The following is a 25271-nucleotide window of genomic DNA, read 5'->3' as shown; positions in this document are numbered from 1 at the left end:
AATATTATCTTTGTTTGTTATGCTTATATTAAAAATTATCTGATGGTTGAATATTTAAATTATTTTCTTCAAAATTTTATATACAATGATTATATGTATTTAATTTAAATTCTTCCATGACAAAGTCTGAAAGTTGTGCATGATACATTTTTTTTTTTTGAAAAGGTATTGTAATACAACTTAGGAGTGGGAGACTTGAACTAGAGACCTCATGTCCAAGATAGTTAACTACCACACAAATCCAATTTTGATCTAATGCATATGAAGTTGCATAAATTGCTAATTACATACATATCAAAACATTTTTGCTCTTGCACTTGCAATAACAATTTGAGAGAAATTTTTTTTTTAAACAATGCATTAAATATTAAATATATGAGCATATATTTCTATAAAAAAATGATAAATTCGACCAAATAATTTAACAACATTGTTGCAATATTTAGTAATTAAAGGTCAAATTATGTTAATAGAGAATAAGTATTTATGATATTGAGTTTTATTTTCTGAAGGTATGATAGAGAAGATATATAATAATATTGTACTTCTACCTTTTAAAAAATCTATTTAAAAAATTAAAATCTTTAGTGATGAAAATGAGAACTAAACTTTAAAAAATTATGTGTATCTGTTGAGAGATTATAACTTTTATTTAAATGTATAATATTATTTGAATGTAATCACAAGTGGTTGTTGAAGAGATAATTATTTTTTGACCCAATTGTATATGAATAAGAAATTTGGATTTCTTTTGAATATCTTAGAGAGAATAAGAATAATTAATATCTATGTTTTGCATGTCATACATCTATCCCTCTCTGTAAGAATAATTAATATTTATGTTTTGCATGTCATACATCTATCAATATTCTACTTAAAAGTATACCATGCGTCCAAAATTCATACGTTTGAAGTGAAAAATCAAGTGTAATATTAAGTTAGGAAGATTTGATAGTCTTGATTTAAAAAAATTGTGGAAAAGAAAATATTATTTTGCTGAGATAAGCAAAATTTACAATTGATATACTTTATTCTCTTGTAAGAAAAATTTAGTAAATCTGGAATATATGTGATATTTCATCTAGAGAGATGTATAATAAGAATAATATATGTTATTCATATATTATATATAATTAATCTTCTACACGAAGTGCATGTACAAAATTCATCTGCTTTTACTTTTAAATTATATTAAACACATATTCGTGCCAGTGAAATATTTGGAACAATCATCCAAATATAATTTTATTTGATATAATGAGTCAGTTTGGATCAACAGTGAAATTAATCATTGAAAATATACATTGACATTCATCGAAGAACTAGAAGATTCTTTAACGTAATAAATTGTCAAGTTGTCTTGTTTTCAAGAGGTTAATTATCAAACTCTCACTAGGTAAAACTGAAATTCAATCTTTCATACTTTTAGAAGAGATTCATGGTTTATATTGATTCCTGTTGGCGCATCCTATTGATGGTCGTAGATATATTTATTATTTTGTTTTGAGAATGCTAGTGAGTTTGTATCCCAAATATTTGATAAGTGATGAACAATTTGTACCTTATGTTTGAATAAAAAAAGCTTCTAAATCTGTATGAGATTATGTTTATATATTGTTAAATTTAAAATGATAGCATAATTAAACTCCATGTTGAAATTAATTTCATATCAATTAATAAGTACTTTGAACCCTTGATGAGTAATGTATTTACTATACAATTTGTTAGTTCTTATTAACGAGACAAATTTTTCAACATTATGAGAGAAATTAAGAAAAAACTGGAAAAATGAATTGAATGAAATGCATAATTATGGTCTCATTTTGCAAATCAAATGTCAGATGCATTTACTAAACATTTACAACTGTACGAAAGTGACCAAATTATAATGGTTACAAAAATATCATCTAAGAATGATATCCCAGTGTAACAAGTTGTCACTGTTACACGCCAAGTATAATAGACAAATGAGTTCCAAAGATAAAATACTAAAAAAAGAAGTGGTCAATTAATGACTCGGTTAAGAATATGAATATTCTAAAAGATATTCTGAATATAAGTAGTCATAAGAATCTTATAGTAAATAACGATAGTAAGGAGATCTCGATAAAATTATATGTCATGACAAGAAAAAGATGGAATCATACTTAAATAACTTGACAACAACATTTTTGCACACATTGTTGCTCCCAATATTATTGATGAAAATAAGTAATTGTACTTAGACATATTGAACAATGTCGAGACACAAAAAGGATTGACTTGTGTGAAAAGAAACATACGTCTTATTGTAGTCATTATACATTTATATGAATCTATTAATAATTATATCCATGGAGGATTAAAGGTATACTAAAGTTATATGATTGAAGTATTAGAGAATTATAAAACATTCCAGACGAATATAATCATATTATTAATATTTTTTGTTGATATAAATGTGTAAAAGTAACTCATATTTGTTCATATGCTTTTAAAAGAAATCACGACTGATATGCATTATATATTGTTGATTTTGAGAAGAAACTCTACAGAATCTTCAAAGGCAATAAAGTTTGTCTAGAAAAAATTGAGATTATATGTTTTGCTTTAGCGTGCGAATAAAACATAAAGCAAATGAAATTACATCAGCTTAATACATAAATGGACAAGTTATATTACTGAACTTTTCTTGGATGGTTCATTTTCACTTGGCTGTGTGAAATAAAAATCATCTAGTACCAGAAAGATAATGAAAAACTTGAATTATGGTGAAGAACCATAATTTTGAGAAATAAGTGCACATATATCTCTATTAGTTTATATACTATATATGTTGCAGTATCTTTAGTAATTTTGTTACATAAAAATAAATTTTCTGCAAAGATATTGGAGAAGAATTAAACTATGTTATGTCTAATTTGAGAATTAGCTCGCATGAATTTATTTTATTTTAATAGATCTGATTTTAATAGATCTGTTTGTGATCTAATTCATTAGGAAGATCTGAGTTATTTATTTAACCCATGTGAGCTAGATATTACACAAGTTACTTTGTACAAATAGAAATTTTTTTATATTATGTCAACTTATGAAGCAAATAAGAACAACTATTTTAATTTAAATCATTGTGAAATATTGATGATGTACGAGACAAGCCAATAATGTTGAAGACAAAGCATAAAATGACGACAACAATAGTAGCAAAATTCTTCAAAAGACAACTTGGCAGATTTGAGAAACAAATATTTTTCAAGAAATTTATTTTTGTTTAAACTTATTTTTCTAAAAATTGTTTAAGATACACTTAAAAATATATATTTTGAGTGGTTTCCAACATTTTAGTTTTTTTTTTAAAATAACTTATTTTTAAAATTAAACACTTAAAAATGTAATCTAAACACACTATTTTTACAAAGACAGTACCCACACCAACATTTGAAAAGCTGGAGCACAATATTGAAATGTGACAAATTGGAGAACTCAAATGATGTGTTCATAAGAGGAGTAGAAATATTGAACTATTTCTTCTTTATTATGGTTTTTTTCCATTGAGTTTTTTACTAAGATTCTTTTTTTTTTCCATCAGGTTTTTTTCTAATGAGATTTCAACGAGACATTTACTTTATATAATATGAGTATCTAAAAGAGGAATATTATAAATATTCTTAATTAGAGTGGAGTGTTATTAGATGTCCATAACTTTTTTATATTACAAATTCATTCATTAACCTCTCAACCAATGTGTTGTTCCCTCTGTTATGTTTGGTTTTGATTCTCACGATCCCTATTTGATAATAGAGATGGTAGAGTTGATTTATAGATATACCAGAATACCTGCCCTCCCTGGGAAAATTTATAAAAATATGGTTATTTCACAAAATATTTAGCAAAATAGTGTAGTTTAAAAAATATTTAGTAAAATATTGTAGATTTTTACTCTCTCCTATGTCATGGGTTCAACCCAAGACTTATTATGCTTGGGTTCAACCTAAAACATAGAAGAGAATAAGAAGGTTCACTTCACCCAAATACTTTTCTTTCCATTTTATTTTCTTTTTACAAAGTCGGGTTTTCAACCCAAGACAATCTTGCTTTTTTTTTTTAATATTTAAATATGTAAATTTAAATAATTACATTATGAGAAAATTTTACTTTTTTAAATCAAACCATATTGAAAATTCAATTGTATTTTATCTTTCATTCATTTGTCACGAATTATATAAAATTTATAATTGTATTTTTAATGATTAAAAATATGATTGTTGAACAGTTTTTGTAATGACCTGTAATTGAAAAAATTTAAATGTAAATTAAAATATCTTTTAATAACCAAATTACATTTATTTAAAAGATAAAATAAAATAAATGTATTCCACACAACCTAGACATTATCAATTTTGAGCTAGTTGTCACTGTTGACTCTGAGCTCTTGTGTTGTCTTGGCTCATTTTGATTCTTTGGTTCTTGTTGGTATTCTTGTCGATATGAAACCTATGCAGGTGCTTCATAGTACAAATATTCGGACATCTGAATCATAATATCACTACAAGGATAGACAGACTCGTTGACCGACATCCATGTATGAAGACGATAGACATACTCCTTAATCATAATATCACTACAAGGATAATGGGTATTGCCGACGCAGTAGTGTGTCAGAAAAATGGAAAAAGACGTTGGCAAAAGTTATATTGACGTTAGAAATAATCTCGTCAGTCAGAACGTTAAAAGTAATTAAAATGTCGAGAGAACTTTGACTGACACGCTAAAGGAACGATGTCAGACGTGTATTATCCCCAACGTCGTTGATGCCGACGTAAAGATTACGTCTACAATCTGGTAAGCCTGACATCACCTCCTCAAGTCAGATAATGATGTTCCGACGTGACGTCGGGAAAAGGTTTCTCCGATGTCATGGAAAGGACTTTGAGGGAAAACCCTTATGCCAATGTATTATATGCTTCGAGATAAATATATATATATATTTAAAATTATTTTATTATTTTATTGTTATTTTTTGTTATCGTGAGTAATAAGTTTTCGGTTTCGCCTCGAAAGACAACAATTAAAATTTATAACAAATTATTATAATAAAAAAATTACAATTTATATAATAAAAAATTACAATTACAAAATTGGATTGCGTAAGTTGATGACTCATGTAGTAGATGATCGTTTGCATGTATAAGTTGTTGAGTTGTTTTGAAAAATTGTTCCCAAAGCCCATATCTGAAGAAGTATCAACGGATAAGCAATTTTACGAACATCTCGCTTTGATGTTTTGCATAAAGATTTAATTTATCTTCAAATTTAAAAATCTGATCTTTAGGATTTTTTTTATAGTTATATATATATACAATTTTAAAACTTCACTTAATATACGAGCCCAAAATATGGTAGATTTAATAATATAACTCTTATAACTTAATATCATAACCACAAAATCATAGATCCACAACTAACGTGCATTTAACATAATTTTAATAACAAAATGAAAACATAAATCTTTTAATAATATACATGCTTCTAGCTAATTAATAATTTTCTTCACATAACATTATAGATCAATATTAAATGAAAAGAAACTTACAAATTGAATAACGATTATACTTTTTTTTTCAAATTAGTGATGATTTTCTTTAAATATTAATCCAATTTAAGATAATTATATAAAAAAATATATTTATTATTTAGAGTTATTTTTCTTAACATATTTACTATTCTTCATTTTTCACTCTCTCTTCTTAATTTTTACATAAAGAGAAACTAAAGTATTAAAACAAATTTATTATTTTAATCTTTACCAAACGAAAAAGTTTTCCAATCTATTTTGAATTTTTTAAAAACATATTTATTATTTATTTTCATTTTCCATCTCAAATATGATGGTAAAAGAAAAATGAAGAATTGATTTAATTTATTTTTTAGGTAAAAGAAATTTTTTATTATTTTATTATTCATAAAGCACACAGAGATTGGAGGAGGAGAAGAAAATATTATTATTTGTTGGAGCCTATGTCTCGTTTTGAACATCGAACATCTATTTCTTTAAAATATTGGTCGGGTCATTTAAATATATACAATATTAAAATAAATATTTTTCAACTACGATAAATCTCCAACTACCATATTTAAATAATTAAATATTTATTTTATCTCTTAAATTAATGTAATTTGTTTATTAAAAAATATTTTAATTTACATTTAATTTTTTTTACATGTCATTATTAATAATTTAAAAAATACAATTATACATTTTCATACAATTATAAATTTACAAAATAACTAAATTAGAGAGAGAATGCAATTTGTTGAATTGAACCCAAGAGAAAGGAGAGAGAAAATAAAATAGTTTTAAAATGATTAAAAACTACATTATTATAATAAATATAATAATTCTCTAAATGTATATATTTTTATTTACAATATTGAAATTAAACCTCCCCATCCATGTGATATCTTTCTTTATTTTATCTTGTATTCATATGTTTATTAATTTTCTCTAAAGTTGATAACTGTATCGGCATTTTAGTAATAAAATTGAGATTAAGCATGGACATTAGACATGGAATCGGCCAAGTCTGATGTCAATGTACGGAGAAGTCGCTGAGGCTGAAAATGCAAAAAAGTGGCGCTTCTTCAGATTGAATTCTGATTCTTACAACCGCCGGCAAAGTGCTCAAGTGGATACTAATAGCAGGGGCCACCCTCTTCCGTCGCCAACCTTGAATTGTCAACGCCATCAACAACAGGTAAATCTTTAATCTTTCTCTCTTTTCACACTTACCCTCATTTCCTCACCTACTCTCTGCCTTAACGTTTGTTTTTGAGAATTTTATTCTCCCAGTCTCAGCCGGCGCCTTAACGGAGCTTCCATGCCACCCGACAATACTCCTTCATCATTCTACTCTTAACTGTTTCAATTCGATTCGACCACATGGGGTTCCCTTTGTTTATATGCTTAATCAATTAATTTATTTGGGAAGTTGAATTGTTCGCAATAGTCTCCCTCATGGTCTTCTTTTCCAACTCTCTTCTGCTTTTTGTCGTCATGGTTTTGGTCAGAGCGTCCCCTTATTGCGTTGGCTATCCCAATCTCTAGAATTTAAGTATCCTCGTAAAACCGAAATATCATTTCCTCCCTCCATAATCCTGTTACAACTTATGGCGTCTTCTTCTTCTTTAGGTTTCATCTTTGTTCTTTGTGCTATTGTTTCCATCGTTAGCCACCTGATTGTTTCGTCTCAAGCTCAGAATTCACCACAACCCATCACCGATCCTGATCAAGGTTCTTTATCTCTCTCCTTTTCCATCTTTAGTGTGTTCTCGGATGAAAAAGTTGTGGTGCTCACTTTTCTTATACACGACCAAAAACCCACTTACATCTTTTGATTTTTTCAGTCCAAAGTTAAGAAACACTATACAATTCACCTGAATCTTTTATTTTGTTCATGGATTGAGATTATTTATTTATATTCATCTTTGTGAGGATCGCCAAGGAGTGGATATAAATCTGAACGCTTTACTCCAACAACTATATTATATTTGATTGATTATGTCTTCTGAGTGTATGTGTGTGTGTGCGCGCAGCAAGAGCTTTGAATTCCGTATTTAGACAATGGCGAATTTCGGCACCATCAGGGGCATGGAATATAAGCGGCAATCTGTGCAGTGGGAGGGCAGTCGACACTACGACCCCCATCGATACTAATGGAAACCTCAATCCTCTTATAAAATGTGATTGCTCAGCCAACGGCAGTACTACTTGCCTCATTACTCAACTGTATTTTTCTCTCTCTCTCTCTGCATCTATCACATTGTATATGAAGAGTTGGACTACTTTGAATTAGTTTTCTTAAGCATTCATGTCTGTACGTAAGATTGTTAGGACTTAAGTTTAATTTCTAGAATCAAATTGTTGAATAAAACTAACTTCTAGGTGGGGGGGCATTCGTTTTAATCTTTTTAGTGAGTCCCGATATATTCATGGACTGTTTAAAAATAGGATCTGACATGCAGGAATTTGTGAAGTATATAAATATGTATCAATAATTTTGCACTTGTCAGCCGATGGAAAAAATCAGTCCTTTTAGAAGACTAATCCCACTATATTGCTTTCATGTTTAGCATCCAGACAAATCGGGTTGTCATAAGAGGATATAATCTACTTGAAAGAAAAGATCAGAGTAGAGCATATTTGTTTCTCGTAACAGACTCATGTTCTTTGTTTTCTCTCTTGTTCTTTGAAATTCATGTTATTTATATGATTTTGCAGGCACGTTTATGCAATGAATGTTGTTGGTGTACTCCCACCAGAGCTGTGGACATTGACCTCCCTCACATATCTGTACGTTTTCCTCCTTATATGCACACATTTATTTTTATCATTGCATCACATGTAGGGTTGAGAAAATGAATCTATGACCTCTTATAGAAAGTAGAGATGTCTGAATTGTTTATGCTCATATTGGCGAATATATATATGTTTGATATTATATTTGTAATATGGAAAGTTTTACCGGAAGCACATGCAACTAAATTGAACTGAATTTTTTTCAGGAAGCTCGATCAAAATTTCTTGACAGGAACACTATCTTCGTCTATTGGTGCTCTCTCAGAATTGCGGACCCTGTAAGACAATCAATAGCCTTTTGTATTGACCTCAGTAGGCATACTATTATATCAACAGTCAATATTAAAAGTTTCGCCCTTTTTCTAACTATAATCAAATTGTGATCAGGAGTCTGGGCATTAATGCGTTATCAGGGGAACTTCCCAAGGAACTTGGATCTCTTTCTAAACTGGAACTATTGTAAGTTCTCCATTTCTAGTCAATTCTGGAAGACATCCAAACAGCTAGCCAATCGTGTTGCTTTTTATCAAACCTATGAAGCTAAAATTTTCAATTTTTTTTTTTATCTTTTATATTTTCTTTCCACTCAAAAGTTTTAAATTCACTCAGATGCTTATCTTTTTTTTTGCCTTACTTATGAATGGGAGCTATGAGTAATGAAAAACTTTCAAGAGTACAGATGCAGATTATTAACAATAGATGCCACGCAGCTGTATTTTTTTCATATGAACATATTTAACTGTTGTGTTTTGACTGATATTGTAGGGCATTTGGGTCCAACAATTTCTCCGGTCCCTTACCGTCAGAACTTGGAAATCTTTCTGTGTTAAGGGAACTGTAAGCTTTTCATCGTTCTTTTTTCCCCTCGAAATGCTCGTTATCTGTTTATACCTACATTTGTCACTTATGTCTATTGGCTTCTTTCCTAGACTGTAATAACAAAATCTGTTTTAGTATCAAACTTTCTAACAATAGGGATAAAAGAGTAAAATTCTGTAGTCATGTGTTTTGCCCTCAGTTTTTTGATATTCAGAATATTGTTGGATGTGCCGTTTCTGTAGCTTTTAACTTTTGTAATTTCCAGAAATACCATGGTCTTTATATGTATATAAGACATGAAGAAAGATGACTTGCTATTATTGATTGAAAGCTCACGATAAAACTCACTCTTGTACAAATGATAGGAATTATATATGTAACTATGGAAAGATAATTACAAAAACGCTTCCATTGATTAGTAAGATTATACTTACAAAATGGAGGAGACAGCTTGCTTCAGGTGATAGCTAGTAGAGAATACTTGCTCCAACTAGAGGAATTATATCCTATTTGACGTTCATCAATTTAACACAACACGTTGTAAACATAAACTCATATGTTGAATTTTTACATACTTAAGTAGATGTTTGAGATCCAAACATCAGTTAATGAAGAGTATAATGTTGGAGACATAAAAGAGAGAAGACTGAAAGTTAAACCAACTTTTGTGAAAGAAGGAGCTCATTAACTTATCGGTTCACAATCCTAACTTATAGTTCTTACCAGTATGTAATCACGCTCATTTTACTTTAGTTGTGAGTTTGTGATGCAAGAATCTAAAATACTAATTTGACTTTGGGTCCCTTCACCCTGTGATATGTATGATTTATGAGTTATGAGCATGCTGAAAGATCTGAATGAACATATTTGTCCCAGTTGTAATCTTTGACTATAATTAAAGTTTTGTTATGCTTGGTTGTGATGATCTACCTTTACTTTGCCTTGCACTGTTTCATTACGATTATACTGATAATTTGTTAATCATGTTTGTCTTGATAGATACATTGATAGCTCTGGAGTTTCGGGTGGTATTCCTCCATCATTTTCACGTCTAAGAAACTTGCAGATAGTGTAATCCATTTTCTGGCTTCAACTTTTCCTAACTTTATCAGCCAAGAATGCATCATTTTGATATTAATCTCTCCTCTGAACAGATGGGCATCGGACAATGAATTCACTGGCAGAATACCTGATTTCATCGGGAACTGGACAAGGCTCACATCTTTGTAAGAGAACTTATTAGCTCCATGGTGCCTGATGGCCCAAGCAATGGCTGGAGATTTTATCTTGGTGAAAATTCTCATTCCTGCTTACTTTTGTAGGAGGTTTCAAGGAAACTCGTTTACAGGTCCCATACCATCGACATTTTCAAACTTGACATCTTTGACTGAGTTGTGAGTAAATAGAACCATTTCAGGTTATTTGGTCTATGTACTGTTTGAATCATTGCTAATGTGTACCATTTATCATTGATATAGGAGAATAGGTGATTTATCCAATGGGAGCTCTTCTCTGGCATTCATCAGTAAAATGACATCTCTAACTATCCTGTGAGTTGGCTCCATTTTTTGTTTCGTTGCTGTTATATATTATTATTGTTGTTGTTGTTATTATTATTATTATTAGGGAAATTGTCAAAGATAACAAAATAGACAAAATATTTACATTTCACAGGAAAATCAAGTGTAATGAATTTTTGGCTTTTAGTGGTTTTTTTTCTATGACGTTTAAATATATATATTTAAAAGTTAAATATCCCTTATTATTATTATTTTTAATATTTTGAATCTCCCGAACATTTTATAACTCTTAAATCATTGATTGAACCAAAAACTTAAGCTTATAGGTGAATGCAAATTTAACAAAATATTTAACATTCCCCCTCATTTATGGGCTTGAAATATGATGAAGGCCCAACAAGTGGAAATGAAAATTAAATGGGAAGGTGATATAATAATGCAGGGGTTTGAACTTAGAATCTCTTGAATCAACCTACTTTGATACCATCTTTAGTCATTGATTGACCCAAAAGTATAAGCTTATGGGTGAAGACAAATTTAATATAATATCTAACAATAAATATAACATTCCTTTTCTTGCAGGGTGCTGAGAAATAATAATATTACTGGTTCAATTCCATCCAACATTGGAGAATTTCGTAGACTTGCCCAGCTGTAAGAGTTCCTCATCAATGAATAACTGTTTAAATGAATTTGTTGCTAGTAATGAGCTAGGTTGGATTTTTTTTGTGTTGCAATCAACTTTGACCCATACAACTGTTTGCCAGTTCTTGTGTATGATATTCTTGCCCCACCAAATCACCCGAGATACAACATGTTTCATGTTTTTTTTCAAGAAATTGGTTGGTGTCATCTCATCTCAAAACTGATTAATAAATTAAGATGGTAAATTTAGGAACATTTATTTTAAATTTTTTAATTTTCACCATTATGTAATTTAGTTCTCTTGTGGAGAGTTGATCCTATTTGAAGATCGCATTTTATTCTTAAAGTTCTTGTGGTTTTGGTAATAATTTGACTTTGTTCTCCTTTCTATTGTAGGGACTTGAGCTTCAACAACTTGACAGGAGAGATTCCAAGCTCACTTTTCAGTTTGAGCTCACTGTCACACTTGTAACATCCAACCCTTCCTTCAATAACTATATGACTCCCACCGTTTTTTTGTTTAATTGAAGTGTTTATTCTCGGTCGGCTGTGCAGGATCCTTGGAAATAATAAGTTAAATGGGACCCTACCTACACAGAAGAGTGTATCACTTCTAAATATGTGAGTCTGTCTTGCAAATGTTGATTTTTACAGTTCCCCTTACACATGTTTCTGATCTAGCAATAATCCTTTGATCAATTAGATGGTTGATATGTTCTATTCCTGGAAATGAAATTTCTATACTAAAAATATATGAAAGATTCTATCGTCTTTTCTTTATGCTCCAAAGGAATGCATTTTTATCAAACATCTCAATTACAGAGTTATAATATTCAAAGTAAGGTGCTGCACAGGATGCATTTCTGGGGTAATTTTTATATACACGTTTTCTGACATTTAGGTTTGAGAGGCATGGTATTCATTCAGGCATATAATCATGTGCTTGATTTTGCCATCTGAAAACAGTGACAATTTCAGGCACACTTAGATTTATTGGCTCAGTCAGACACTAAAGAATCTGACTACCTGTTCAAAATGTTTACTAAAACCTACACGAATTACTGTGGAGCGATTAAGCTAAATTATTTAGTGTAACTTGATAATTCCATAACGTAATGGTCGTTTATCACATTTTACTTTTGCACCTTTCTTTGGCTATTACCTTCTATATTGAGTACTAATGCGTTTCCATTTGATCTTGTAGAGACTTGTCATATAATGATTTATCAGGGAGCTTTCCTGCTTGGATCGACCAGGAAAACTTACAGCTGTGAGTGGCCATTATTTTCTGTTCTATATCTTTTTCTTTACAATCATGCAAATTACAATAGTACACTTAACACTCCCTACCTACTCATGCAACATTAAGATGAAGGTTATGATATAATCTTGTTGGCTTTGATATGCAGAAATTTAGTTGCCAACATTTTCACAATTGAAAGTAGCAATAGCAGGTATTTCCATGAGTTGATTTAATATCCTTACTCTCTTTTGTGTGCCGGTTAACTATGCTTACAAACACTTCATTGTCTTAAAGTTGCTTGTTTAACACATTTCTCTTTTGCTTTCAGGGTTTTGCCTTCTGGATTGAATTGTCTTCAACGCAACTTTCCTTGTAATCGAGGCCGTCCATTATGTGAGTAGAAATTACAAAATATTTTCTTTCTATTTGTTGTATGTTTCTCTGAGGAAGTGGAAAAACTACCTCAGGCTTACTTTTGTCCATTCCAGCTCAACTTCAAGCTGATTTAAATCTCAAAATCTGTGATTCTAAATACCTTGTTTTCCCCTCATATATTTTTGTACAAGTTTCTAAAATACGATTATACATCTTCATAATGCTGCCATTACACAAGGCAAGTGCAAGTCAGAAGATGCCCCATCCTATGGGTGAATATCTTTTTATGTAACTCTGGTCTTGCGTATGTATGCCAGATTCTGATTTTGGGATTAAGTGTGGAGGTCCACAGATCAGAAGTTCATCAGGGGTTTTGTTTGAAAGGGAAAATATGGCCCTCGGTCCTGCTACGTACTTTGTCACTGAGTCACAGAGGTGGGCCGTTAGTAATACTGGATACTTTACTGGGACCAGCAATCCTAATTACACAGCCAGTACGATGTCTCAATTCTCGAACACCCTCGAGTCAGAACTTTTTCAGACACAGCGAATATCTGCTTCATCATTGAGATACTATGGACTAGGGCTTGAGAACGGCAACTACACTGTGAACCTTCATTTTGCAGAAATAGCTTTCCCAAATTCAAATACATGGCAAAGCCTTGGGAGGCGTCTCTTTGATATATATATACAGGTTCCTTTTTGTTTCATCTTTATTTATATAATCTTGTTTTGACTCTTTATTTACCATACTTCCAGGCGGAGGCAAAAAGTAAATTATTGTCCCAAATTTTGGTATACACCAAGGCTTTGCCTATATTTGATCCAATATCTTAAGTTTGTTTAATATCTCGTTAAACTTTCAATTGTGTCTAATATATTTTTAAAGTTTAGAGATCCATAAGACACAAAATTAAAAGCTACGAATCTATTACTTACTTTTTAAAGGTCTGGAACCTTAGTTAAACATATGAAAATACAGGGCCCAAAATTGTAATTTAATAACAATATTTTAACCTTCTGCTTACAGATGGTTGTTAGCAACACTTCCAGTTTTGTTTATGTTTATGCAGTAAGAACAAGTGTCATCCGTCCAGTGTTTTAAATTTAATTTTCGTAATATTATATTTCCATTCTGTCCATTGTTATTCCTCAACAAACTGATGCTCATACGCTGTGCCTTCCTCTGTTCCCTTATCTGAGTTTATCATCATTGGTTTCAGGGAAATCGTGTGTTACAGAATTTTGATATTAGGAAGGAGGCAGGTGGGTCTTTCCTTGCTCTCACAAGGAATTTTACTGCTGAAGTTACAGAAAACTTCCTGGAAATTCATCTCTTTTGGGCGGGAAAAGGCACTTGCTGCATACCCCGTCAGGGTGATTTTGGGCCTGCTGTTTCAGCCATCAGCGCTACCCCAAGTAATTAGTTATGGAAAGTTTTGTTCTTTGTTTGTGTTGCTTTTAAGTATTTTCAATTAAGTATTGAGCTTTTCTGCAGATTTTGTACCAACTGTCAGTAACGTACCTCCAACTACTAAGGTGACTAGAACAGGCCTAATTGTAGGGCTTGTTGTTGGTTTAGGATCTGTTTTCTTTCTGATTGTCGGTGCAGTATTCTTTGTTGTTCAGAGAAGGAAAAGGCGTCGTGCCTATGAAGATGAAGGTAATTTCAAAGAACCTGCTTTTAAGTAGTTGTTTGCTTCTTAATTCTGTTGCCTTTCATTTTGGATCTACACTCCAGGAGACATTCTTAACCTTCTATTCACGTCTTTAACATTTATTTATTTTGATCATTATTTTGCAGAGCTCCTAGGAATAGACATTAGACCGTATACTTTTAGTTATTCTGAACTAAGGGATGCTACAAATGACTTTAATTCATCCAACAAACTTGGCGAGGGAGGATTTGGACCTGTTTACAAGGTATAGTCTTTCTTTTGAATGTCCAAGGTTTACAAGGTATAGTCTTTCTTTTGAATGTCCAAGGAGTGGATAGCGCTAAGCAAATGTCAATTACCTGAAACTACGCAATAAATTTCATCAATCTTGTTTTGTGAAAATAATGAAAAGATAATGTTGTAGATCTTGGTAACGTGTGACCATTGAGGGGAAAAGGCTAAGGGTGTCAAAACTATAACTGATATGTATTTTTCTTAGACTGAATCAACCTTACAGTTGAGCCGTAATCGTGCCATAAGTTTCACCAATGTCAATTACAGTGCTTGCTTTGTAGTTCATACGATAGTGGGACGATTGTATCTATTTTATGCATTCTGAAGTATTGGTTTTACTTGCTGTCTAATTTTTTTTACCCTTTAGGGAACATTAAATGATGGAAGAGTTGTTGCTGTGAAGCAACTTTCAGTGGCATCCCACCAAGGAAAGAGCCAGTTTGTTGCTGAGATCGCTACAATATCTGCAGTGCAACATCGTAACCTTGTGAAATTATATGGATGTTGCATTGAGGCCGATAAACGTCTCCTTGTTTATGAGTTTCTTGAGAACAAGAGTCTTGACCAATCATTATTTGGTAAGGAATTTATATCCAATTTTCTGGATGTTGAAAACAAAGATGGTTATATTTATGCATGGCTTCTATGTGGCAGGGCAAAAACATTTCGTTATTGATTGGCCAACACGGTTTGAGATTTGCGTGGGTGTCGCAAGGGGTCTCACTTACCTTCATGAGGAATCGAGACTTCGCATAGTGCACAGAGATGTTAAGGCGAGTAACATCCTGCTTGATGGTAATCTGATTCCCAAAATTTCAGATTTTGGGTTAGCCAAACTTTATGATGACAAAAAGACTCATATAAGCACCCGTGTTGCTGGTACAATGTAAGATTAGCTCTTTAATTAAATTTTCTGTTTTATTTTATTTATTCGAGTACTAATGTTGTTCATATTACTGTTGCAGTGGTTATCTTGCACCCGAGTATGCCATGCGTGGCCACCTTACGGAGAAGGCTGATGTCTTCGGATTTGGCGTTGTGGCTCTTGAAATTGTTAGTGGAAGGCCAAATTCAGACCCAAGCTTAGATCAAGATAAAATTTATCTTCTCGAATGGGTAAGAATGAAATCGTTTTAAAATCATTTTTACTATTTTGTTAAGAACTTCTTTCTCACTTAGATGATGCCCACAGCCCACTTATACTTCTCTTCCTAAGCACCCTCCCCTGGGCTTTTATGAAATCATATCCTTTTTTCAGATCCTTCTCTATTTCCTTCATATTGCTCTCATCCAAATTGTCTCAACTTTACCTTTGATCTTAAATCCATAGTAACTTAAAACCATGCAATTGCTGGCCAGTCCCATCGCCAGCACAATCATATAAATTATGAAGAGTTTTGATCAAACATGAGAAGAACGCTAGAAAACAATAAACAAATGCTCAATATCTTGCTAAAGAAAGAGTAGCTTACGGGAAGAGTGGATCTAGAGAATGAAGGTTTGAATATATTTTTCTGAATTGAATTATTTAGATACAATGCATTTCCTTTTACAAAGGGAAATGTACAGTAGATAAGAGAAACAGAAAAACTGTATAACAACTAAACTGAAAAATGAAACAACTAAACTGTTTAATAACAGTTTTCTTAGTGACTAGCCTTAATACTTGCTTTGCATTTCCTCTCATAACTCAACGATGAGACCAAAAGTATATACATTATTACTCAAACAATGGTGCATTCTTCGTCTTGTCGCTTACATTTATGTTTTGATTAGCATTTCTCTGATTAATTACTGTTTTCCTGGTTGTAGGCATGGTATCTCCACGAAAACAACTGTGAGCTTGAGATGGTGGATTCTGCATTATCGGAGTTCAGGAAGGAGGAAGTAAAAAGGGTGATTGGTGTAGCTCTTCTGTGCACTCAAACATCCCCAGGTCTTCGACCATCGATGTCCCGCGTGGTGGCAATGCTGAGTGGAGACATCGAAGTGGCCACTGTAACTTCCAAACCAGGATACCTGACAGATTGGAAATTTGAGGATATTACAAGCTTTATAGATACTCCATCAACTGAAGAACCTGATACCGGCCGTTATGCATCTACAAGTTCAAGTATTATTGATACGAAGCGCTCGCCAGCCAACCCTTCTGAACCAATGCTTCGTGGATTATTAGGAGAGGGTAGATGAAGAAGCATAATATTGGCATTTTTCATTTTTTTTTTTTTTGGTTTCACATTTACTCAACATGCCCCCACCCCTCTGGCTTTGTACATAACAATACATAATTTGTGTTCTGTGGAATCTCCCATTTTTTTAATATTTTTGTGTCTGTTTTTGTAATTGTATGATAAATTGTTTGGCTATTACAGTGTTTCCCTCTTGTTATGCAATACGGGATTTTTCAAAGTTCTAAATGAATAAGCATTCTTCCCCATTTCTTCTTTCTTAGATCTCTAAACCAAGCTCTGCCTAACTATTTTCATTGATATTCTCTTCTTTCTTCACCCTTCAATATTTTATTCGATTGCTGGGAGTCACAAGAGAGAAAGGACCAAAGTGGTTTTTCACGTATTCTAATTTGCAAGTAGTTTAAGGTGCCTCTAAAAACACACCTGTAAGTAACTACAATTTACTCTATATATATTTATTATAACAAATATGAGTACAAGAATTTAAGCCTTTGATTATATATCAATTATTGATAAGTTTTCTTCATGCGGATAAAAATAATTTTTATTTGGTTCTAACCAAAATGTTGTAGCAAGAATGATGAGATGGTGTAAATAAATTAGAAATAACAACAAAATAACTACTTTTGGAAAGAAGATAAAATTGTTATCCAAATAATACCCACGAAAGCAACAAAATACAAGTGCAGATCAGAGTAATCTGCAATGAAACAAAGAAGATCCAAAATCACCAATCACCAATCCCCCCCTTTTAGTTGTTACATAGAACCACCCTAATAATCCCAAGAAACATACAAGAAACAGAGAAGAAAAACAGAGTGATGAAATCCCTGGAAGACCATTTCCTCACAGCCTTGGCTTCAACTCTCAGACTCTTGGCCCTCCTCAGCGCATCCACTTCCTTCAGCAAATCAAATTCAATCCCTTTCCTCTTCAATTCATCCACACACTTTGACAACAAATTCCGGTCTTCTTTTTCCCTCTCAAGCAATTTCTCCAAATGGGCTTCAACATCCGTCTTGTATCTGACAGCCCAAATGATTCCCAGAGAGAACAAGAGAGAACAGAGTGAAGGAATCCACGATCTCTTACAGGCTACACCATGGAAATCCTTGGTGGAGGCATTGAAGAGAAGGAGTATGGCTGTAGAGTGGAAGACGAAGAAGAAAATGTGAAGCATGGTGATTTCTTTTCTAACAGAGTCGATTTGGGTTTCTTTGAGTGAAATTCTGCCGAAGATCAGTTCTTCTTCCTTGAGCCATTGCTTGAGAAGAAGTTTGTGGGTTGGGGTTTCTGCAATCTGGTGAAGTGGGTGTGAAGGTTTTGGTTCCATGAGTGATAAGGCTTTGTTGTTGGAATCATCCATGGAAATGACTTACAAAAACAGAGAGAGAGAGAGAGAGAGGGAGAGAGAAGTAGAGAAGTAGAGAAGAATAGGAAAACTGAAAAGAGATACAGAGAGGATGGAAATTGGAGGTTTTTGAAATGGGGGTCTCATTTGTTTTTTCCTTTAATTATTCAAATAAATCGTAACGGTCGGATCTCTGGAAAAGCGTTGAATTAAGTTATTCCTCAAATGCCCTTTCACCTTTTCATTCAACAACTGGGCGCGTGTGCGTCTGTTCATCACGCCACCTTCCTCACAAGTCTCAACGCCCTCACAACTCACAACGCCCAACCCAATCCTTACGCCTATTTTTCCTTTTCACAATTCTCCCCTTACTCCTCCTCCTCCTCCTCCTCCCTCTCACACTTCTTTTTTTTCTTTTCAATAATAAGTGCTGACTAAGTGAACTTAGAGTGATGTTTAATGCTACTTCATCTTTTTTTAATTACTGTTTTATAAAAATCAGAGGTGTGTGACAATTTCTTTTTTTAACTTTCTCAAATTTTAATTAAGTTGTTTTTTCATAACTAAGTCATTAGATCTTAATTTGATGCTTAACTAGATTGTTGTAAAATTCATTTTTTTTTATATATTAAAAAATTAATTGATCCTAACTAGTTTTTGCTATCACCAACTCTTTGTAATTACAAAATTATCGTGAATAAGGAAGACATGAGTATATAAAGGGAATTCCGCAATGTTATCTTAAAAATGTGGGAATGCATACTTTTAATAAACTAATAATGTAATTTGCTTTCTCAAAATTTTCATTCAACATAGAGCACAGTTGTAATCATTTACCTCCAAATCTCACCAACAAATTAAAGACAAAGCATTCTTTAATTTCTCAGTGCAATCTGTAAATAGAATAAGATGTAGTGTTAAAATGAGACTAGAATAGACATATCCAATCAAGTTACGTTGTTTAGTCAAAGATGAGTTGGTGATCGGAGAAGAGATCATTTTTTTGAGCAAGAACTTCAGAAGGCGAAGCTGTAGAACCAACCATGCAGCCACACCATAATTTTTGGTGCCTCTTTGTTCAAATGTGGGTTTATCAAAGGAAGTCCAGAATCAAAAGTTATAAGAAGATCACAAAATCATATAATTTGTATACAAACGCATACCAAATTGATCAATAATTAGCAAAGCCTTTAGAACCACAGCCAATGACATTGTTGAACAAGGTTTTCCTGAAGGAGGATGATCATGCCCATTTTGAACAAAATCCGGATCAAATAATTAAATCATATCCGCCCCTACAAACTAGTCTTATTGACAAGATCAGCTTAGACACAAACAACAAGTGAATTTATCAGTTAAACAATTTAGAGCCTAAAGATAATCGATGTGAAAATTTTAGATATTGTTTTGATGACAAGAAAAAGAAGGGCCTAAAATAACTAAGCAAAAAGAGTTGATACATAAATGAATCCTAAGTTGGATTGTTCTAAAATTTTCTCTGTTGAATGTACTCATTCATTGAATTCTCAATATCTAATTTAAGTATTTTCTTACCCCTAACTAAGAAAAATTGGAAACACCAATTAGTTTGTCCTAATTAACTAGTTCAATTAGAATTATCAAAAACATGCAAATACAAATTGTCTTAAATCTGCATTAAGATCCAGGAAAACATGCATTAGGCTAAATATTTAACAAAGAAAAATAGTGATTAAACATCCAATCAACTCAACCCTAGATTGGTTAGTGCAGTATAGTTTGCTAGCTAACTTAATCTCTGGCTTTCTAGTCGTCGATATAAGATTGTGTGTCATGTATCAAATATCGATCAAAAGCATTAATAATTATAAAATTTTCAAGTGTTTGATAATATGATCGTAATCTATTAAAAACATAATTGAATCAAGCACTAACACATCGACGTTCGATTGAAAATCTCACAAGTACATCCAACTAAAGAGAAATCATAAAACCCAACCAAGAAATAGTTAGCTTAGTCCATAATTGACACATCAGGGGATGCACTTTCATACATCAAAGTACCAAAAATAGGAGAGAAGTAGAGAGAAAACTTACAAAAAGCAATTGGGATAGAACATTAATTTTAACCTAAATCGAACGAAAATGTATTTATATAAATATCAAAGCATCGTACGCACTTCGAGACGTGAGCACATGGGATGTCTTCGAAGCGTAGCTACACTCTGCTCTGCACAACTTTGCTCGAAAATAGGGTTTTTTGCTTGCAATGTCGGGTGCACTACCTAGTTGTCACTACTTCATTGATCCAATGTGTGTGAGTAGTAAAAATATAGGTAAACTAGGGCTAAGTACAAGCATTGAAGAAGTTATAATCTCAATTGTTGAAGAAGTTATATAATCTCAAGTACCTAGAGTATCTTATATACCCACGTATCTAACCACATTACTAACAACAATTTAATTTATTAAAAAATGTGACTAAATGAGATCGTAAGGTAATTGAGAAAAATCGTGCTTTGAATTAACATAATTTAAATTAAAAACAGTAAACAATATTAATCAAACAAGAGTCAACAATCACACCAGAACTATAAGTATGCATGACAGAACTATAAGTATGCATGGCAGAAAAAACTACACTTATTTAGACTCGTATCAAATTCCTTTAAGAAATTCTAATTAGGCTCTAACCTAATGTTCTCATCTATGGTTGTATCTTAGTTAGATTAATTAAAGCTTAGTTTTCTTTTTTACCCTATCGTGTCTCTTATTTCTTAAAGTAAGGTGAGTCTTCTATCCCTAGGCTCTTAGTCTTGTCTTCCTTTGCAATATCCATTTACACCTTAACCTTCTCACAGCACTAGAGTTTAAGTGATTTGTTAAATTAAATGACCAGTTTAATTTATCAATTCTTTCAGTAAGTTTAATGAAGAGATCGCATAAAAAATCAAGGTGGTGTGATGTGCAACGACATTTACTCAAGCCATAATTTTTTTTTTCTTTTTTCATATGGATCGTGAACACAATCAACGTCTTCTTGGCTATTCTTCGGATCCCATGAGTCATAGAAGAGATGAAGTATTAGGAGACATTAAAGAGAATCAAATTCACCCAGAAAGCTTACTTAAATAGACTTTCATGCAATTCAATTGCAAAAAAGATTGACACTCACTCTTCACTACAATTAATGGGATTAGCCCAATCAATTGGAAGCAACACTTAATAATCACATTTCTTATTCATAATCCAACTTAGGCTACCATAATTATTATCCATTTCGGGTAATTGTAATTGATGACCATTTGAGGAATAATAATTAAGGATATAACAACATTTAAAAAAATTGCAAATATAGCAACACTATCACTGATAGACTCGTATGATCTATCGGTGATATACAAATTTTTACAACATGGTAGACTCTATCATTGATAGAATTTGACAAATTTTGCTATATTTGTAATCTTTTTAAAATATTGCTATATACTTAATTATTTTAAATTTAATTGTCAAATTTGCAACTATTCCAATTATTCCACAATCTTACTCAACAAAATGAACTTTCACTTCTAATCACTTCTAAACTCAAAGTTCCTATTTTATTTATATAACTAATTCAAATTTAATAAATCAAATCAAACAATCAAACAAGAAATTTTGGCAATTAAATTTGGTCGCCATTATCGCTACAAAAAAATTGTGATAATTATAATTTGATTGAATTTTAGTAATTAAGTTTTTATCATATTTAACCCAATTTAGGCTTGGATAGAAGAATTAGGCCAAAGAAGATAATAAGCCCAAGTCCAAGCACATTGCCCAAATCCAACACCACGATATGAATCCAAACTCAAATCCAACAAGCAAATGGATTTGGGATTGGGCCCAAACTTCTAAATTGAATCTCTCTCAATTCAATGGGAAAATGAAACCCGTTGTTCAAGTCCCACATTTAGTAGTTAAGAACAGAGTAATTATAATTGATGACTATTTGATGAATAATTTAAAGATATAACAACATTTAAAAAAACTACAAATATAGTAATATTATTGCTGATAGACTTGTATCGTTGATAGATTTGTATGATCTAACGATGATAAACCAATATTTATAACATGGTCTATCAGTGATAGACTTCTATCATTGATAGAACTTGACAAATTTTGTTATATTTGCAATTTTTTTAAAATATTGTAATATACTCAATTATTTTGCTAAATTTGCATCCATATTTTAAGAAAATAATATCTTTACTATCTTTAGCGGTGGATGGAGTGAATTTTTCATACGAAAGTTTTGTTTTTCAGTGGGTCTATATTTTGAAGAATATAATTTATGACTCCCAATAACACGATCGGTAGATTTAAAGATGTCAACGAAAGTAAGTTTCATTATCCATGATTTTAGTTTCGAAAAGCGTGCTTTACCGTAGAATTTTGAAATCAATTCTTTCTAAATTTTGGCAATGTACGAGAATTTCCAAATTCCAATTAAAAGTTCAGTTTTTGTCTCTATTTTTTCTTCCTCTACGTAAAGATTTCCATCCCTTCAATCTATACATTTTATATTTGTTTCTTCCCATTCTACCATATGTACTCAAGGGAAACTCTTGGTCATGGACTTCATCTTTTTTCGTAATCATCCGTAATGTTATCTGGCTGCTCAGACGCTGATTAAGGCGGGTGATCCTACTAATGGATGCTCCACCATAGACTATTGCTTCTACTTGGGAGATTCACTTTTATCTTCCCAATCATGCATCCTTAGTGTTATAAGAAACGAAGTTAAACTAACGTTGTTTTATGTTCTAGTACTGAATTTGAATATCGTGCTCTTGTTGATTTGACTTTGAGTTTGGCTTCGATGGTTCCTTATGGTTCTGATTGTTCCTCAACAATCATCGACTTACTTCATTTGTGAAAATCTTAGTGCTATTTTATATCGCTCATGATGATGTATTTCATGGAAAAGTACCAAACATATTGAAAATGATTCACTTCATTTGTCATCAATCTCTAGGGCAACACTCACATCTTAAGATCTGTCTCCACAATAATCGAACAATTTGCTAATATCTTCATGAATGCACCGTCACCTTAACGCACGGTCACCTAGTTGTTTCACACACTTGCTTGACAAACTTAAGTTGGTTGCTACTTTATCATCTTTGAATTTGAAAGATGGTGTTACTATATTTGCATACTGTGAGTATATCCTTAATTTATAAGCTGACTCATGTCAATGCACTAATCTCTTGTTTTATTCTACAATTTGTGTATATATAAACATATATTAATTACTCTTTCTAAAAGATATATGATATTAAGGTTTTTATAAAAGTTCGTGGTTATTCAGTTTAGTCTTTGCTTACTTTTGGACATTATTATTGATGTTGATATAGTTGGACATTTTTCTAGCTATCAGTAAGTGTGAAAACTGTAATATACTTGTTTAGACTTTTTTTTTAAAAAAATAATAATTATGAAATGGAAGATTATCAAACCATCAACTTTTATGTATCAATCATCACTAAATTAAACTCACTTCAACATTGATATAGGTGTTTACACTAATTTAATTTGTAAAAAACAAACTTGTAACTATCCATATATTAATTAAGAAAAACAATAGAGAAAAGAAAAGAAAACTTTACATTACTCATATACATGAAAGTAGAGAGAAAAAGAAGAGGTTTACAAGAATTGAAGGTAACAAGCAGAAAAGTTGTAGTGGTGAAGAGATTGATGAGTGGGAGAAAGTTCGAAGTGGAAGAATAGAGAGTTTAGAAGGTCATCCTTGCAAATAATAAAATCTCTCATATTTTGGGCAAATATGGTGAGATTAATAATTACAAGAACAACCAAAAAAACCAAATAAACAACCTTTGAAGCATTGAAAAATATGTAATATGCAGCCAATGACAGCAATTGCATTGCCTAAAGATAATTCCCTCTTCTTTCTTTCGTTCCTTTGTGACTTTGTTAAATAAGAAGAAGAATGAAGAATGAAGAAGAAAGAGACGGACCAGACGGTAATATTAAAAGTTGCCACACAAACAATATGAATATGTTATCATATTATATATACACTTAATATGGCAAAGGCAAAGCCAAAAAGTAAAGAGAGAGGAATTATTAAATTAATTGGGTGTGGAGTTATTATTTTTTGTTGACAGCTGAATGTAGGAAGCAGTTGGTTGTTGGTGAAATTTGGTGTTAAATGAGAGACCACTCTCACTTCTTCATACACATATATATACTTTTCTTAGTTTATATATTATATCTTAACTCTTGTGTTGGAGACTTGTCGTCCATGTGTGTATTTTGGCCAACTTTCATACACATAATATCTTCTCTTCTTTTTCTTTTTCTTTCTTTAAATTTCTTTTATGGATATATCCCCAGTAATGTAATGATCATTTATGTGGTTTGGTTATTTGATTTATGTTATTTTCTACTCTATGCTTTTACGATAACATAAAGTAGCTGGGGAATTAATTTTTCATTCACCAAATCTAACTATTTGTTTGACTTTATTGTGTGGAATTAGAATTCTCTGTACGTCTATATATGAAATAATAGCATTTCATTTTGTGATGGTTTAATCACAACTAATTAATCAACCTAACTTAATTAATACAAAACTTTTTGGTTCAAGTAATTTCCTAATATATGATAAAAATTGGCTAATATTCACCATAATATGATAAGAATAGGTACGTACTCATTCCAATTAATTATAGGCCTCACATTATGTTAGTTATTCTTTTTATAGCAAAACAATGAATGAGCGAGAGAATCATATAGTTTCCTTCATAATACATCATCACAAGAAGATAAGATCTCTACTGCCAATT

General features: G+C 31.7%; 2 protein-coding genes across 3 annotated transcripts; one reads left to right on the top strand and one right to left on the bottom strand.

The window, feature by feature from the left end:
• Positions 1-6551: 6551 nt before the first annotated feature.
• LOC101212465 (probable LRR receptor-like serine/threonine-protein kinase At1g56140) lies at positions 6552-17333 on the top strand. Of its 2 annotated transcripts, none has more exons than XM_031888891.1 (24): positions 6552-6734; positions 7573-7765; positions 8258-8329; positions 8542-8613; positions 8723-8794; positions 9101-9172; positions 10154-10225; positions 10309-10380; positions 10477-10548; positions 10633-10704; positions 11257-11328; positions 11716-11787; positions 11875-11940; positions 12524-12589; positions 12729-12773; positions 12891-12955; positions 13255-13631; positions 14161-14356; positions 14436-14600; positions 14742-14860; positions 15257-15467; positions 15544-15775; positions 15855-16005; positions 16702-17333. In XM_031888891.1, the coding sequence occupies exons 3-24, from the start codon at positions 8271-8273 to the stop codon at positions 17077-17079; spliced, it is 2778 nt and encodes a 925-aa protein (XP_031744751.1). In that variant the 5' UTR covers positions 6552-6734; positions 7573-7765; positions 8258-8270; the 3' UTR covers positions 17080-17333. The 2 variants fall into 2 exon arrangements, with proteins under 2 accessions (XP_031744751.1, XP_011659037.1); XM_011660735.2 differs by lacking the exon at positions 6552-6734 and adding an exon at positions 6774-7270.
• Positions 17334-17680: 347 nt separating this feature from the next.
• Positions 17681-18563, bottom strand: LOC101213346. The gene has a single exon (XM_004139780.3). It carries the CDS (start codon positions 18445-18447, stop codon positions 17833-17835), a length of 615 nt encoding a protein of 204 aa, XP_004139828.2. The 5' UTR covers positions 18448-18563; the 3' UTR covers positions 17681-17832.
• Positions 18564-25271: the final 6708 nt, after the last annotated feature.

The sequence above is a fragment of the Cucumis sativus genome, chromosome 7 (genome assembly GCF_000004075.3).
Source record: "Cucumis sativus cultivar 9930 chromosome 7, Cucumber_9930_V3, whole genome shotgun sequence".
Taxonomy (NCBI): Eukaryota; Viridiplantae; Streptophyta; class Magnoliopsida; order Cucurbitales; family Cucurbitaceae; genus Cucumis; species Cucumis sativus.
Note: the sequence above shows the minus strand (reverse complement) of the source record. Positions and strands in the feature narration are given on the sequence as shown.

Bases quoted from the DNA above. Each gene is read 5' to 3' on its own strand.
- LOC101212465 (XM_011660735.2), top strand. From the start codon at position 7,147: ATGGCGTCTTCTTCTTCTTTAGGTTTCATCTTTGTTCTTTGTGCTATT. The intron at 10,226-10,308 runs GTAATCCATTTT...TCCTCTGAACAG, and splicing joins CTAAGAAACTTGCAGATAGT to ATGGGCATCGGACAATGAAT. The intron at 10,549-10,632 runs GTGAGTAAATAG...TCATTGATATAG, and splicing joins TTGACATCTTTGACTGAGTT to GAGAATAGGTGATTTATCCA.
- LOC101213346 (XM_004139780.3), bottom strand. From the start codon at position 18,447: ATGGATGATTCCAACAACAAAGCCTTATCACTCATGGAACCAAAACCT.